Genomic DNA, 15,574 nt, shown 5'->3' on the forward strand with positions numbered 1-15,574 from the left:
GGAGACGCAAATATGATTACAACTCGAATGTTTCCAATGTACTGTACATTTCTGGTCTTTATTCAAGCGTATACGTCTCGCATACGTGTTAAAACTGGAACCCCTTTCCCCCTTTCCCGGGGTTTGAGATTTTACCGCTAGGCATCAGATCGAACGCATAAAACGCACAACAGGACCCATTTCCATATGTGTGGTCCATAACACCTCGTCGTACGCACATTTGCCGAAATTGACGGTCCAATGTTCTGTCTCAGCAGGATCTTGTCATTGGCTGCCAATACGCAAGAGCATCTGACCCTGGAAGCGATGACGCCTAAACACACTTCCTGAGGAGGTCAGACTACAGCTAACACGAAGAACCCATTTCATGTAGCCTACGGATCACAAGCAGTGTCACAGAACAGTCTCTAGTACACTGTGTCTTGCAGATCTGTTAGTAGACCCGAGTCCTGGGGCAGCTCTTGAAGGCACCGCTTGTCCCATGCCGATGTTCTGAAGACTCCAGTAGAAATAGAGTTCGGACATCCATGCGGCAGTCTAGTAACGGCTCGGGTCTTTGTAGTCCTTGTAGTCATATGGCGGCGGTGGCATGGGCATTTGCTCAAACGACACCGGAGGTGCTGTAGGAGCGGAAGGTGGTGCAGTGGCCCCTAGATGTTCGGGCATTTGGGCATGCTGCTGAGGGTAGGACGAGATGTAGGACGGCGGGTATGACTGCTGAGGTTGATGTGGGCCGTACGGGGCTTGAGACCACGGCTGACTGCAGGGCCGAGGACATTGTGGGTTCAGGTAACCAGGGCCAACTGGTACTGAGGAACCGGAAGTGGCTGGCGTCAGACAGGAGGCTCCTACCAAAGGCTGCGCCCTCTGCGGAAGGGCGTGGGCGTATGTCAGCATGGCCCCCATTTCGATTTCGATGCGCAGGTTAGCTTGTTGAAAACTTTTTTAGCTTAAGGTGCTGGTATGTTCTTCCTAGGGTAAAGTCACCGTCTGTCGCACCGATTGCACGCGATCACAAAAAAGCTACTATAGTCCGAGACAAGTTAAGAATGCCCCAAGTAAACACCACCACGTACCGGCCATGTATCAAATCGCTCCGTGAATCAACCGGGGAATACCGCAGCCATGACGAGTTATTTGGTCCATTAACCACCACTGTAAATTTTCCCCCGTATTGTTGGTTTTTGAATAGAAGGTCCTGAAACTTGGCCATCTTTTCCAAACTATTAGCGTGCAGCATTCGGGTGGAGATTTAAATTTCGGAGAGGCGTGTAGTTTATGTTAGCGGTGCAAAAACATTTTCCTCTTTTTTCGCGCACATAAGAAACCTGGAGCGTATGCTTTCCCGCAAAAACTACCTGTGACAGCAACTTCATAGCTCTATACTCGACGGAGGGAGCTTGGCAGACGACGCATACTGAGAATCTGTTTAGTCTTATGAATGTTTCACGTCCTTGCATCATGCTCCAGCTTTGTCACATGCGCGCTGCTTGATTTTTTCAGGTTTAAAATTTTTTCAGCCCCGTCGTTAATAGTGTCGTCATAGACGACACTTCTACTTTTTCGGAGAAGAAAGTGGATAGTGACACACCTCGCTGCTCCTCATTGCACTCGGTGTCAAAAAAAAAAAAAAATCATAGCATGCTACACACTTTGTCGCTCTTTTTTGGCGAATGCTATATAAAGACTCAAGGCAAAGTTTTTACCTGTGCATTTCTTCTCTTTCTCGCGCAAATGTAGGCACAAAAGCAAGCAATCGCTGCCCCCAGACAGCCGAAGGCGATGGCAATGCCGATGCCCATTTTCCGGATAAATGAAGACTGCTCTCTCCTCTCCAAATCTGCCAATGAAAGGTGCGTTTATGATATGACTTAGTCCGATCCATTCGTTCATTACACTGAAAATGGTACGCGCCGACAAATAAAAAAAAAAAAAAAAACACTTTGACGGAGATTTACTGTCGTTTTAAAATGCCGGGAATCAAAATGTGTGATCTTATAATATTCCATATCACCCTGGCGAAATAAGATGGACGGCGATAACTCTTTACTTACATAACAGTAAATGCTGAAACTTTGGCATTTGGTCCGGACCTCTAGCACTACGTCTGCGCGGAAAATGAGCGTTCTGCAATGCATAAGTCATTTCTACAATTACAAAAAAAAAAAAAAAAAAGAATTTTTAAGGGGAAAAAAAGGGGGGGGGGGGAGGGGGGAGGGTACCCGCTATACTTCCTGTGGTCTGTGTAACCTTTTTCTTTTTACTATTTTTTTAGTGTTTGTATGTGTGTGTGTGGTGGGGGGGGGGGGGTGGCTATACATGTCATCCGACTTTGAGTATACACCGACACGCGGGCTTGACGTCACGGAGCTGCGGCGGCGCTGCGATCGCGCCGGAGCCGGGGGGTGGGGGCAAAAGCGCGCACGTTTCGCATGGGCGTCATAGCATTTCAGCATGCTGCGAAGCTGTGTTGCCGTTAATTGCACCGAAATGTACAAGAAAAGCAGCGGAGTGAGTTTCCACAAGTACCCGGCAGACTCTAAAAGGCATAGAAGGTAAATAATAATATCCGTGGATCGAAAAGAATGTTCGCCTCGCGCGAACGACCGTTTGTGCGGCAAACACTTTCTTGGAGGCAAGTGCGGCTTACATTTCAATCTCCGTCCCGAGGCTTGCTTATGTGCAGGGAAACCGTTGTCTGATCGAGACCACCCGGATTTTGTTCCCACGGTGTTCGCGCACAACGCACCGGCCAAGCGCTCGTTGGAGGCTCGCTACGCCCGTGCTACCCAGCAGAAGGGGATCGGCGACCGAACGGCAGTGTTGTAGGCGTTACCGAAAAAAGTATCGAAATACGTTACTCGTTACTTGCAAATAAAAGTTACGTGTTACGGAGCTACGTTATCTAAAAATAAAAGGAACGCGTTACCGCTACCGATAAAAAGTAAGGCACGTTACTTCTGCGTTACTTCTTTTTAAATTATGATTTACCACATTTTATGGTTTTGACGACACAGGTCATATATCAAGCAGAAACTGAGCATAACTACTTTATCTGTTTTTTACGGTTTCACCTAAATACTTACGAGAAAAAACGCAAAGAAAAACATGGCTTGACGCCTAAGAAACGGAAACAATTGAAGTGTAATTTCTTTAAGACTTGGGAAGTAGTAACGACCAACGTAACTACGTTACTTGAAATAGTAACATAAGTACGTTACCCGTTACTGTGTCAAAAACGTAACGGGTGGGTTACTACGTTACTGAAAAAAGTAACGCGTTCCTGGTAACGCCGTTACTTGTAACCTGTTACCGTCAAGACTGCAGAACGGACAAACCGTTACTGGTTGTAATGCCTTGTGGTCACGAGGGTATGAAAAATATCACACCTTGACTTGAAGACGCTCTGTGTATTTAATCAATTAATCAATACACACACTTCCGCAGACCCACAGTCTGCTGATCCCGCCGGCAGTGCGGAAACCGACTCGATGTAATCGTAGGCCTCGAGAGACTTGTAGGCCTGCACCGTGTCGGGCGTGAACTGACTTGGCGAAAACTAAATAAACGACGACCTGAGCCGTCGACTTCCGTGGCAGCAACTTTACGTCGGAAGTCCAGCACCTAGGCCTTGTTTACGACGCACGGTTCCTCGTAGGCAACGCTGTCCACGCTCAGTTTGTTTCGATACCGCTACCGTTCAGGCTCGGGCAACGAGCTCAAATAGTCGGGCATAGCATACGACATACGTTATGAGGAAATACGACGCACAAATAAAGATACAAGCGTCCCTACAACGTCAGCAACGAGCGCACGCCGTAGAGCGCAATGGCGAAAACAGGGAGAGCCGGGCTGCTTTTGCCCACATAGCTACCGCGCATGCGCGGCCTTCCGGCCGTGTTGGTAAACAGAGCCGCTCCGCGTGTCGGTCTATAGTTGGTACGCTATAGGTTAAACGGCACGTGACAAAGGAAATGAATTTCGAACCGGAAAATGTGTTCTGGGTAGAATTGGTCTCTTATAGGCCGTGTTAAAATAAAAACCTCGGCGAGATTGAATACCCTCTCAGTGTCCCTTTTAACCTCTCATATACACTTTGCCGCAATTCGCCAGGCCCGTTCGGCAAGTAATTTCCGTTTGGAAAAAAGAAACTTATAGAGAATTGTTGGCGAAAGTATTTATGTTCAAGGAATTTCGCGCATATACTGTAAACGACATAAATTTCGCGGGCTCAAGTTTTCGGGAATCGAACCAAAGCTGAAAATCTTAAATTATTCGCGGTTTCTAATTTTCGCGAATCGAGTGAAGCTTCATAGTGTTCACATATTGCCCGAATCGTTCACGGGACGTATTTTTGGTGAATTGTATGCGATTTGCGAAATTCGCGAAAATTAGGTCCTCGCGAGAATTTAGTCGTTTACGGTAGTCTATCAGGGTGTAATATGCCAAAAAACCACGCACGAAAACGTGTTCTGCACACTTGGCAGAACACAAAAATATCGTCTAACCCCCCCCCCCCCCCCCCCTCCCTCCCCCCTCGAGATTGGGGAGGAGGACAGACCGTTACGCCCCAAGCGGTTAACTTATCAACTACATGGATGGGGACAACAAATACAATGACGCAGCGCTCGGCCGACATAACCGAACGCGGCGTCAGCGTTCGGCTGGAGTTCGTGTTCTCCGGCGAAGGGGAGGAGGGGCTCTTTGGTTTCCACGACGGCCTGCATAAACAATGCAGCATGCACGATCCCAGCTTAGCACAAAAGCCGAAGTGGGTCAAGCTCGCATTCTCAGAAGATAGATCCGGCACTTAACGTCGCTTCGTCGATTGTTAGTATTTTTTACATTAAACTGTGCCCCGCGCTCTATTGTAGAAGATGACATGGCCATGCCCATAAGGCCTGTTGGCATGTGTACAGGCCTTGTGTTGAGTAAACACCGAGCGTGGGGAAAACAAACGAGTCAGAGCGCCCCCTATAGTTCGATCTCCTGCCCAATAGCAGCGTCATTAGTTATTCAGACACTGGAATTCTTTATCGCACAATAACAAAGAGGGTGCGCTTACACGAGAGTAGTCGTTGTGGGACTTTCCGTGTTTTTATTTTTTGCTCTTCTTTTTTTTTTTGGGGGGGGGGGGGGGGGGGGGAGGGGGCATTAAACACCATAATGAGCAACCAACCAGCCCAATCAGCCATCTATCTTTTGACGTAATCAGCTTTAGGATGCTCTCCTCACAGACGCACGCCGCCCGAGTCTTAAGGCAGCATTTTTAGCAACCATCGTGGACACAAACAGTTCGTGCTTAAAGAGTGTGTCTTAACAACCTTATGAAGAAAAAAAATGTTTTTCTAACTTCAGGGACATATATGCGTTCCGAGATAAGAAGTGTTAAAGCGTCAGTTCTCCAGAATGTCTAACTTCACTTCCTCCACCAAATCATTCCTTACTAGCGAAAGCTTATATACTGTCGGCGCAACACGTCCTGAACCAATACCGCCAACAAGGGAAGGCCCGTGTCTTTCTCCACGACACGTCATCACTAGAGTAGGTCCACGCAGCGTCGCCCATCTTGCATCAGTATCACCGAATCTCGCATGCAGCGCCTCGCAACGCGGGCGCAACGGTGGCACGCGGCGTCGCCAAGGCGGACGAGTCTACCGCCTTGCGGCGTCTCTCGTGGAACTCTACAGCGTGCTTGCCGCTTGGGGCAGGACGGTAGTCCACCAACGATGACGTCATCCCCAGGCCTTGCCGCCTATGTGCTATTGCACGCGCACACTGTCACCCTTTAGTGGAATAAAATAAAAATTACACGTTTATTTTATTTTTATTTATTTATTTATTTTTTCTATGGGAGACTTTATTGAGCGGTTGCATTGCGACGTGTCTTGCAGATGAAGATTCCGCTAAAGGCGGAAAACTTTTCGAACCCGCTTCTGTCCCCGATCCTTCGCCTGTTGCGTTTAGCCTTCATAATCCGCAACCTGTAGCATCGGCTGCAGTCTCGGCTGGATTGTCTACAGAGTATAGAAATTCGTTTTTTCGCGCCGCTAATGATGATGATGATAATAACTTTATGTAATATACCGCGTTTCCCCGAAAGTTAACTGACTGTTTCGAATCACATTCATTCCCTTTCACGCATTGTTCTAAATACAAGCGTAAGAAAAAGCCCAAACAAGGTAAGCTCCTCTCAACATAACAATAGTAATCCTTGCTGGCGCCAATAATTTGTGGCGCAAGAAAGTGGTAGACCTTTAAAAACTTGATTAGTTACAAATAACTTTGAACCACACGGAAGAGAAGAACAAAATAGGCATGGTAACAACTTCATAATTTGGAAAGAGGCTTAAAGTTATTGCATCAGCAGAAAAGTTATCTGTACGTTTCCGACATTTTTTTTTTTTTTTTGTCCGCCTTGGACTATTTACGGAACTAATATAAACCAGAAATTAATGCATCGTGGCACTGCATAACAAACTACGGCAAAACCTTTTTTCTTGACTTCGCTGGAGCGAGTCGGTTTGCGATGTCATCCCAGTCTCCAGTTTGCTCAGTTTCCTCACTTTCTGCACTCAACTGAGATAAAACATGTACGTAATTCTTTACAAGTAACGAAATTACTTGAAATCCTTGGCATTTATCAGTAATTTGGCAGCGGAAGGATTGCATATTTGATAAAGGTAATTGTAAAGTAATTTAATTCGATATTTACGAAACGGCTTTGTTGTAAATCGTTACGCAGTCAAGATGTCAGCGCACTAAAATGCAAAAAAGATTTTTCCAACGCGAGGCACCTTGATTCATTTTTTTGTTTGTTTGTTTGGAAATGACATTATAAAACTTTTTGTGTACGTACTTTCTTCCTCAAATGCTTCTCGAAGCGATACGCACACACAAAGAATCAGTCAATTACTTGGTATAATCCTCTCCCCGTCTTCGATCGCAAAAAAAGAAAAAAGAAAAGAAAAGAAGAGCAGATGAATTAAAGAAAATTTGGTATATATACATTACACCAGCTTGCCCACACTTTGACCATGTTCTTTTTTTTCTTTTTTTTTTTGAAACATTCGTTTAAATAATCATAGTTGTTACAACTGTACAACAAATGTTTCTAAAAAAAACATTTCTAAGTGCGGGCAAGCGAGCAAGCTGGTTTATATATCTAATTTTCTTTAACTCATCTGTTCTTTTTTTCTTCATGTTTTTTCTTTTTTTTTTTTTGCACTGGAAGACAGGAAGAGGATTATACCAAGTGATTCACTGATTCTGTCGTGTGTGTATCTTAAAAAAAATTCAGGCAGAAAGTACCCACACAAGTATTCTCACAATGTCATTTTCATGTCACAACAGGAGAGGACGCACCCTAAAATCCACTGAAAGCGATGTGACAATAAGTGAAGGTCTCACAGCCACCAGCATCCTCGTTCCTTGCTGCTCATGGGATATTATGATAGTCCTCCTATTCTGCTATTAAAAAACAGGATGTCTTTTTTTTTTCTCGTGCTGCATTTGGCCTATTTCCACCAAGTTTTAAAAGCTACTAACGTTCTTGTAGTTAAACCTCCCGCGCTATCTGAGTCTCATTCGTCCTTTTTGAGCGTCAACTTTTTTTTTTATTAATAATAATAATAATTTTTGCTGCCTTTTTTTTTTTTTTTTTTCAAGCAGCACACATCTTTTTTTAAGCGTAAATGTTTACTACTAAGAAAAATAAAACGGTAGCTGACGTAGACCAGAGGTTCTAGGCTTGAGGAGGGAGAGAAACGCGTGAGTGGAGACAAACAGAAATCTCCAAAAACAGCTAGGTGATAGGTGCGTGATAAAAAAAAAAATCCGCCTGGTCCTGGTATCCAACCAGGGACCTCTTGTAAAACGCTCCACCAACTGAGGTAACCAGGTGTTAGACGTCGGTAGAGCAAACGGGTTTTATCAGCTGCCACCAGTCTAACACCAACAAGGGTGAACGGCTTGCATTTTAAGGAGCCAAAAAATAAGCTACGCTCGAAAGTAATTACACTTTATCCACCTTTAAGCGTAAAATCATGGTTGGCAATAATCTTAAGCTTCGTGACACCATATCAGAAGCTCATGATGTCGTACATTGAAATTGTAAAGATCTCCAACAGTACCCGTTGTGCACTTAGTATCAAATGGCGGCTTCCTAGAGAGAACCGGAGAGTGAACTCTACGCCTAGCTTATTTGGTGTCTCTATAGATCACTCAGTTGCTTTGTGGAGCCCGAGGATGTTTCACCACGCTGGTAGTTACTAGTTTCAATAAACAGCAATATAACAGTCGTGTATACCGAGAACGTGAGAAAAGGAAATGACAGTCCAGTCTCTCTGGTAACTCTGCCGCGCTGCCTCCTTGATGCCCCCCAAAAAACACGCGATTTTGTTTTGGTGCGTAATTCTTCCATCCACAAGTATACTAGCTGCCCATTACAATGGCCGGTACAAGTTTTCATCTGCGATGTTTAGTTTCCCGTGGTTATGGGGATTTAGGGATACCCACCATGTTTGTGATCGGGTCCCGATATCCACTGGATGGAGTCACCCAAGTTTTGCTTCACGCGTCGCTCGACCTTCTCCACCCATGTATCTTCGGAAAGCGTGTCCTTGATAAGCAGTGTCAGGAACAGGAGTCCCATGCCCAGCCTTCTTTCATGCGACATTCTGAAATAGTTACGTGTAATTCACACTGTTGGATTTATCAAACACTTCTATATTACTACATCAAAATCATCCGTCAATAGATTATGTATTTATCTATTGATTTACTTAGTTTGTCAGCAGCTGATTTAGGCATTCAAGGTGCCCATAGAGTTATTCAAAATGCACATGGAACTGGTGAAATGCCATAACAATCGTGCATCGACGTCTGTAGCAATCAGGCTTTGCAACAACTCAGAAGTTCAAAACTTCGAGAGAACTTTCAGGTAGTTCGACACAACACGTCTCGCCCGGAAGTTCAGAAGATATTGTTAATGAAAGCAACGTCTGGTCCTGCTGGCGTCTTATTAACGCTAGCAGGACCACGCGTTCTCTCATTGTTGAACAACGGCAAGGACACAATGACGCGCCAGATGCCTGCCGAAATTGTATCCGACATCGGAACGAAATTAATTTTTTGACGTCCCGAGTACCTTTAAAGCGTGTCGCGGGACGGTAAAATCCCGATTGGTCGATAGGGTCATGACGTCGTAGTACATGACCTAGCGCGGTAATTTCAAACAACCCACAGCGCTCACATGAAATGTGACGTCACGCGTGAAATGAAACTGAATAAAGCACTACGAAATAAAGGTAAGAAACAATCCGAATTAAAGGTCGCAGCAAGTCTTAAATGGTTTTCTTTATGAAGTAACTCCTTTGCCTTCAAGAGCAATTGGAAGAATTTTAGGCGGAGGCGGCATTCGAACCCACGACCCTTCGGATGCGAGCCAGACACCCGACCCACTAAGCCACGCAGACGCGCTTTTTTTTTATTAATTTAAAAAAAAGCCATTTATTATGTAAACAGTCGAATCTACACCATCAGGGCCAGGCGTTTTCTTTACTAGTAGTTCATCTATTGCAGCACGTATTTCACTCCTCTCAATTGGCCGTTCAAGCCAAACAGTCGTTTTTTGTTCTTTTTTCTAATCTTGACATCAGTTTTAAAAAGGCGTTTTTAAATGCGAAACTGAGGGCTTCGTCTTGCTGAAATAGCTGACTTTAAAACTCAACGAATGCCTGCACTATTACTTCTTCGTTGGAACTTATTGAGCCATAATACTGCATTTCGTAGATTTTTTTTTTTTTTACTTGCGTGTTGCGTTTTTTTGCTAAGTGCTCTTATTGTAAGTTGTTCACCAAGAAAATTACCAATTAAGTAGCTGCCGTCTCGAGTAGAGCATAAAATACTGCTTCCTTCTATTTAATAAAAGTCATCAATAAGCAAGGGTGATGCTAATATACAAATTAATTGACCGGCATCTTAACAAGCATATACATCAATAGCCCCACTATGCCAATTTATACTATATAAAAAAAAAAAGTTTACTTGGGTACGCTCTATTTTAGGCTAGATTAGATCTGAGTACGAAGATGCGTATAGATTAGAGTCAACGATGTAGAGGGGCTTACAGCGATAAGCTGGTATCCCGCTCACCAGACCAAAGTGACCTCCACTTGGCTGCCGCCATGTTGTACACTTTTGACCACTAGACACGTGATCGTACCAAATTTTGAGGCTTCTACGCCAAAATGGGCCGAGATTTGCATTACGATCGCCCTAAAAAAAAACATGATAAACTATTTTTTCAGAACTTCTAGCCCCAGAGATCAGTGTCTAGCTCCAATAAAAACCCGAAATACAGCACCGCGGCTGACGGCACCTAGCGGAGGCAATGCGAAGCTGCCCGAGTTTTTGTCGTAAAAGAACATTTCGAACTTTGAACAAACGAAACATAACATATCTCGTTGGTACTGTCATTAAAGCTCAAAAGGCAAATATTTGTCAGCGGTAATTTGTTGAAATCTAGACGTAAAACTACAAGGCCAATTGGGGGTCACTTTCAGCTGCCAGTTTATCACTCTAAGGCCGTCTACCTCGTTGATTAGAGTAAACAATTTTGATCACTCCTTTCTGCTTAATTATTTGCCTAGATCACGGTGCTGAATCTAAACAATGATGGTTAGAAAAACAAGCGCTGTGATTGCCGCTTTGTGTTTCTATAAAATGTAGACTGAAAGGGCTTGTGTTACAACTCTCGTGACATTTTAAAACTATTTTTGCTTTTAGCTCAGTTGCGTTGTCGTCATATACTTTGTGAAACGTATTTTGTAAAATATATTTCAGGATGTACATTGCGACGAGGTGACAATTTCACAATTTTATGCACTGTGATTAATTCCTTAGTTGAAGATCACAGCTACAATTCAACATTTAATACTGCAATGCAAAGTTGTACTAATCCCGGGTATTTATGCGACCAACCATAATTCGTGGCAACTTTTCAATTCAGGTAAAATATATGTGAGTGAGGTAAACAAACGGATCTTGGCTTGTATAAACACGATGTTTTGTAAGTTAATCTTGATTTTATTTTAATGTCGCGTCGAAATTAAACAAGGGAATTTCTTATTTTTGGTACCTCTAAATAAAAGTGGATTGTATGAACGATAAAAGCTATATACCTAGTTACTTGTCTCACTGCGGAAATAGTTTCTAGAGCCAAAACAACGCGGAAAATATATTTTTCATTTAGCGGTTTGAACCGGTTCGGAGCGGTGCGATCCGGTTTAAACCGTTATTTTTGTTCCCCGGATTGAACCGGAACCCCATGACAAAATGCTGTATAAGGGGGAAGGGGAAGAGAAGGGCCTAGGAAATTGGAAGATTTCGGGGGGGAGGGAGCGGGCTCCATGGGCCTCCCTCCCTGCCTACGTGCCTGGTACATATAAATGTAACGCGGAAAAAGACGATGTCACAGAATTCAATAACTATTTTTGTCCTTCAATGGTTATGGTGTTGTCCGTTCCCGTCTTTGTGAGTGGGTTGCGCAAGCGCCGAGGACAGGAGCGCGTGCTTAGGATTTTTGTTTTCGTGCGAGATCGGAGGAAGAGAAAAAAAAAAAGACAGGATCCCGCGCGCGTGAGGGCTGTGGAACACACCGCGGAGCAAGGTTGCGACGGTGTGGATGGTCGGCGCTGAGCAGATCCGCGTCGGTATGGTTGTTCGAACACCGAGAAGGCATTCGACGGAGAGCGGTGTGAGTGCTTGTGAGTGAGTGTTGTGCGTCACTACAACACCCAAGCCACCATGGCTTCTCGACCCCGACTGGCGGCGCAACGAACCGGACCTCCACCTGCACCTTGGAACGCTGACTCGGCTCTCCCCCTCCAAAACTGTTTGACAACCTCGATTTGACCTTTGGTATTTTTTTTTTCTTTCCTTCTTTCGACTGTGTGTACGTCCTGTGCGCCTTTCCCTTACTTTTGAATTATTTCATATAAAATGTTGTTCGAAACGTCGGCATGCTTTGCTCTCAATTCCTCGCGCCTCTCAGGATGTCTATCGCCAGGGTGTGGTCCTAACACCTGGACAGCGGTACAAGTCAAATTCCGAATTTGTTTGTTTAAATGGGATCTTTAACATCCGAACCTGTGACAGACGACTACTTCTTATGACTACAGTGTGCGCGATCATCCTCTCACAAGTTACCTCATATAACTACCTTGGAGTCGTTATCACAAACAACCTACGATGGAACTCCCACATCACGCATCTCGCACGTTTTACATTAAATAAACTTTTGTACTTACGAAGGAACCTGAAATCGGCATCATCCGCCGTTAAATTAGCAGCGTTTAAAGCATTTGTTAGATTAGTTTTAGAATACCCTGATACATTATGCGGCTACATATCATCTAACGTTAATTTAATTGAAAAAGTCAAAAGAAAACGTTTACGCTTTATTTACATTAAGTACACTCGTAATGACTCCGTAACACAACACTTTGCTATCGCTGGCCTTTAACCCTTGGAACGTAAAACCAACTTACTATTTTTTTTCTTCTGTCTTTTATGACATGACCGCTTTAATCTGGACAAGAATGACTACATTTGCCGCAGCCCTCCTCCACGTTATCCCTCTATATAGTACAAAGAGGCTTATGGTCCTTCCTGAACGTATACTTGTAAAAAATACGTTTCTTTTTTTTTTTTTTTAGGACATTACACGATTGGAATTTTATGCCTAATGATGTCGTTGTACAAACCGAATATGCTTCATTTGTACGTGAGAAGTTATTCGTCATTTTTCTTAAATTTTCGCCTCGTGTTTGGAGGACTATGTTCTGTTAACCTGGAGTTATGTATAATGATGTTACGTTTCGTTTTTTATGTATACTGAACCTGCTGAAATTTCGAATATTGTAACATATATATAGTGCTTACGCTGTTCATTTTTTTTTTCTTTTTCTTTTATGCATTGGCAGTGATGATTGTTTGCTGCCCACCCCTACGGCATCTCCAACTGGAGATGTAGCGTCAATAAATTAAATATAAGTAAAATTTTCATTGATTACGTTTTTGAGCAACGTATACAAGAATGTTTTTGTATGATGTATGAGAAGTTTGACTGCGGCCTTAAGGTCAGTATATATAGGCCATATCCCCCTTCCCTTTTTTGTATGATAACATCGGCAGTATAAAGCGGCCTTGACATGCGACATGTGACTACACCATCTACATAAAAAGACGTATACTGCAAAATGTTCGTCACCTATCGAAGGTCAGCACGGGGCACAACTTGGGCACGTGCGCCGTGTCAGCGTTCACGTGGAACTTCTTGTTCTCACTGACTGAAAGCGATTTCCTACCGAACGCTCACATAGCTCTCCCGCCCAATCTTTGACCCGCGTTGGCCCGAAGTAGGTGAGGAATGAAATTATGTTGTATGTAAACACTGGTACTTACGCGCCTTGGTACTTCAAATCATGTGCTGATCGACGTAATGTGCGACGCTAGACATCCAAAGGGGCGCCGCGGTATGTGTGTGTCGCTTTCTGCGACGCTATAGAGGCAGAAACTGTCAGGTTATCTCGCTTATCTCAGGTGTATTTCGGGTCGGCGTGGAAATCGAGGAGTAGGCAGTTTTCGTGGCATAAACGGCTACCCTCTCTTTCTATTTCTGATAACGCTGATACGGCTGCAACGGCATTTCCCGGATGTCGAGCTTGGAATGACGTCACGAACGCGAGGAATCTTGTTTGATGGAACGGCGAGCGAATGGAGGGGGCCGTTATGATTTCTTGATATCGGAAGCGTAACGCTTATTTATCAGTGACAAATGAAAATGGTGAGCAGCCGAAAAAGAGAGATAAATGAAAGAAAGGATTACAATATTGTAATTATCGGGAATTGAACTTACTAATTGTTGGGGCGCAAGTGACGCTGCACACGCTGTGACTGCACTGCGGCTCCTGCGGCTGACGAGGCATTTTTGTTTTCTCTATTTACTTTCCACGGCCGATTTATCAAGATCATCCGAGCCGATAGAAGCAATCGGCAGCGTCGAATAAACGGGAGGGAGAAATCGGTATCTCGGGGAGTGACATGAGTTCAGTGCTCGTGGCTACCGGTTCGCGCGGTTTCCTGGGGACGCGAAATTCTTTGTTTCTAGTCCAGTGGGCGGGGGTGTATTCGGAAAGTGGATCAGAAGGTCGTAGGCTTTCGGCCACGGTGGCGGCACCGCCCCTTACGGGGACAGCAGTCTGTACAGCGGGTTCCAGCCTCCCAAACGATGTCCCACGCCAGCCAACTTCCGGACAGAGGAGCGACCCCCTTGCCAGCAAAGCGACACCTGAGTGAGAGCAGCTCCGGCGAGTTTGCACACACAACATCAATTCAACCAGGCGACGAAGGGGCCATTGGCGGCAGCGTTCTCGGAAGCAAGGACGGCGACTTGACAACGGTCAGCAGAAAGAAAAAGAGAACCCGACACGGAAGGATGTCAACGGAGCCAAGGTATCTCGTGAAACTTCCTAATACGGCACGCACCGTTCTGTTCGCGCCAACCGTCCCCGCTACAAACCTGAGGAAAATCAACCGCCAGCTGCTATCGGATGAACTGGAAGCACTGGCTCCCGGCCAGTTTAGCGAGGTACGAGTAAATACACGGAAAAACATAATAATGCGAGGACGGAGGCGGGGGTGCTAGTAGTGATGCAAAACTATCGATAGTACTATCGATAGTAACGATAGTCACCAGAAATCTGACTATCGATAGTAAAACAAACTATCGATACTACTATCGATAGTCGATTATCAAAAAACTATTGATAGTACTATCGATAGTCGACTATCGGAGAACTATCGAAAAACTATCGATAGCGCTATCAATAATCGACTATCGATAGTTCTGCGACACTATCGATAGTTTTGGAAAAACTATCGATAGTATCAATAGTCAATTTATCGATAGTTTTGCATCACTAGGTGCTAGTGCTCCTCATTTTGACCAAGATATGCGGGGTGCCTGTCCGACCTTTTCTACCTCGCTCGAAAAACTCGCGAGTAGGGGTAATTTCGGACGTCGACACCGATATCACCGAAGACAGAGTGAGTAAGATAATCGGCAGCGGAGTGAGCGCCGTGCAAGTTAGGCGGCTAGGCAAAACGCGAGCAGTCAAGGTTGTATTTGAGGCTGACACGCTTCCTGCCCACGTCAAGATTGGATTAGTAAGGCACAGCGTTAAGCCTTTCGTCCAGCGTTCTCTACAGTGCCGACAGTGCTTTCGCATCGGACGCGTAATGTCCTAACAGCGCCATTTGTCCCAAATGCCTGCAGGTTCATGGTGATCAAAACTGCACTTCAGCACAGACGCGCGTAAACTGCCAGCAAGCGCACGAGGCAACCTCGTCGGAGTGCCCAAAGCTCCAAAAGGAGAAGGAGACCTGCAAGGTCAAAGTACGAGAGAACATCACGTTCCTGTAAGCGGCCAAGGTAGTCGAGGAACAGCGAAAAATCAAAAGGCGCAACAAGCAACATGTGGAAAGACCCGGAACGGGCACCTCGCAGCCT

The 15,574-nt window shown here is 44.8% G+C and overlaps 1 protein-coding gene across 1 annotated transcript; it reads right to left on the reverse strand.

The window, feature by feature from the left end:
* Nucleotides 1-13,571, reverse strand: LOC8041523. Its single transcript, XM_002414744.3, has 4 exons — nt 13,468-13,571; nt 8,518-8,678; nt 1,707-1,840; nt 1-867 (listed from the first exon to the last, which is right to left on the reverse strand). The coding sequence occupies exons 2-4, from the start codon at nt 8,675-8,677 to the stop codon at nt 538-540; spliced, it is 624 nt and encodes a 207-aa protein (XP_002414789.3). The 5' UTR covers nt 8,678; nt 13,468-13,571; the 3' UTR covers nt 1-537.
* Nucleotides 13,572-15,574: the final 2,003 nt, after the last annotated feature.

Source organism: Ixodes scapularis, unplaced genomic scaffold (assembly GCF_016920785.2).
Source record: "Ixodes scapularis isolate PalLabHiFi unplaced genomic scaffold, ASM1692078v2 PGA_scaffold12__126_contigs__length_90152505, whole genome shotgun sequence".
Lineage (NCBI taxonomy): Eukaryota > Metazoa > Arthropoda > Arachnida > Ixodida > Ixodidae > Ixodes > Ixodes scapularis.

Bases quoted from the DNA above. Each gene is read 5' to 3' on its own strand.
- LOC8041523 (XM_002414744.3), bottom strand. From the start codon at position 8,677: ATGTCGCATGAAAGAAGGCTGGGCATGGGACTCCTGTTCCTGACACTG. The intron at 1,841-8,517 runs GTGGGTATCCCT...TTTCATTGGCAG, and splicing joins GGGACCCGATCACAAACATG to ATTTGGAGAGGAGAGAGCAG. The intron at 868-1,706 runs GTAAAAACTTTG...GCCCTTCCGCAG, and splicing joins GAAAGAGAAGAAATGCACAG to AGGGCGCAGCCTTTGGTAGG.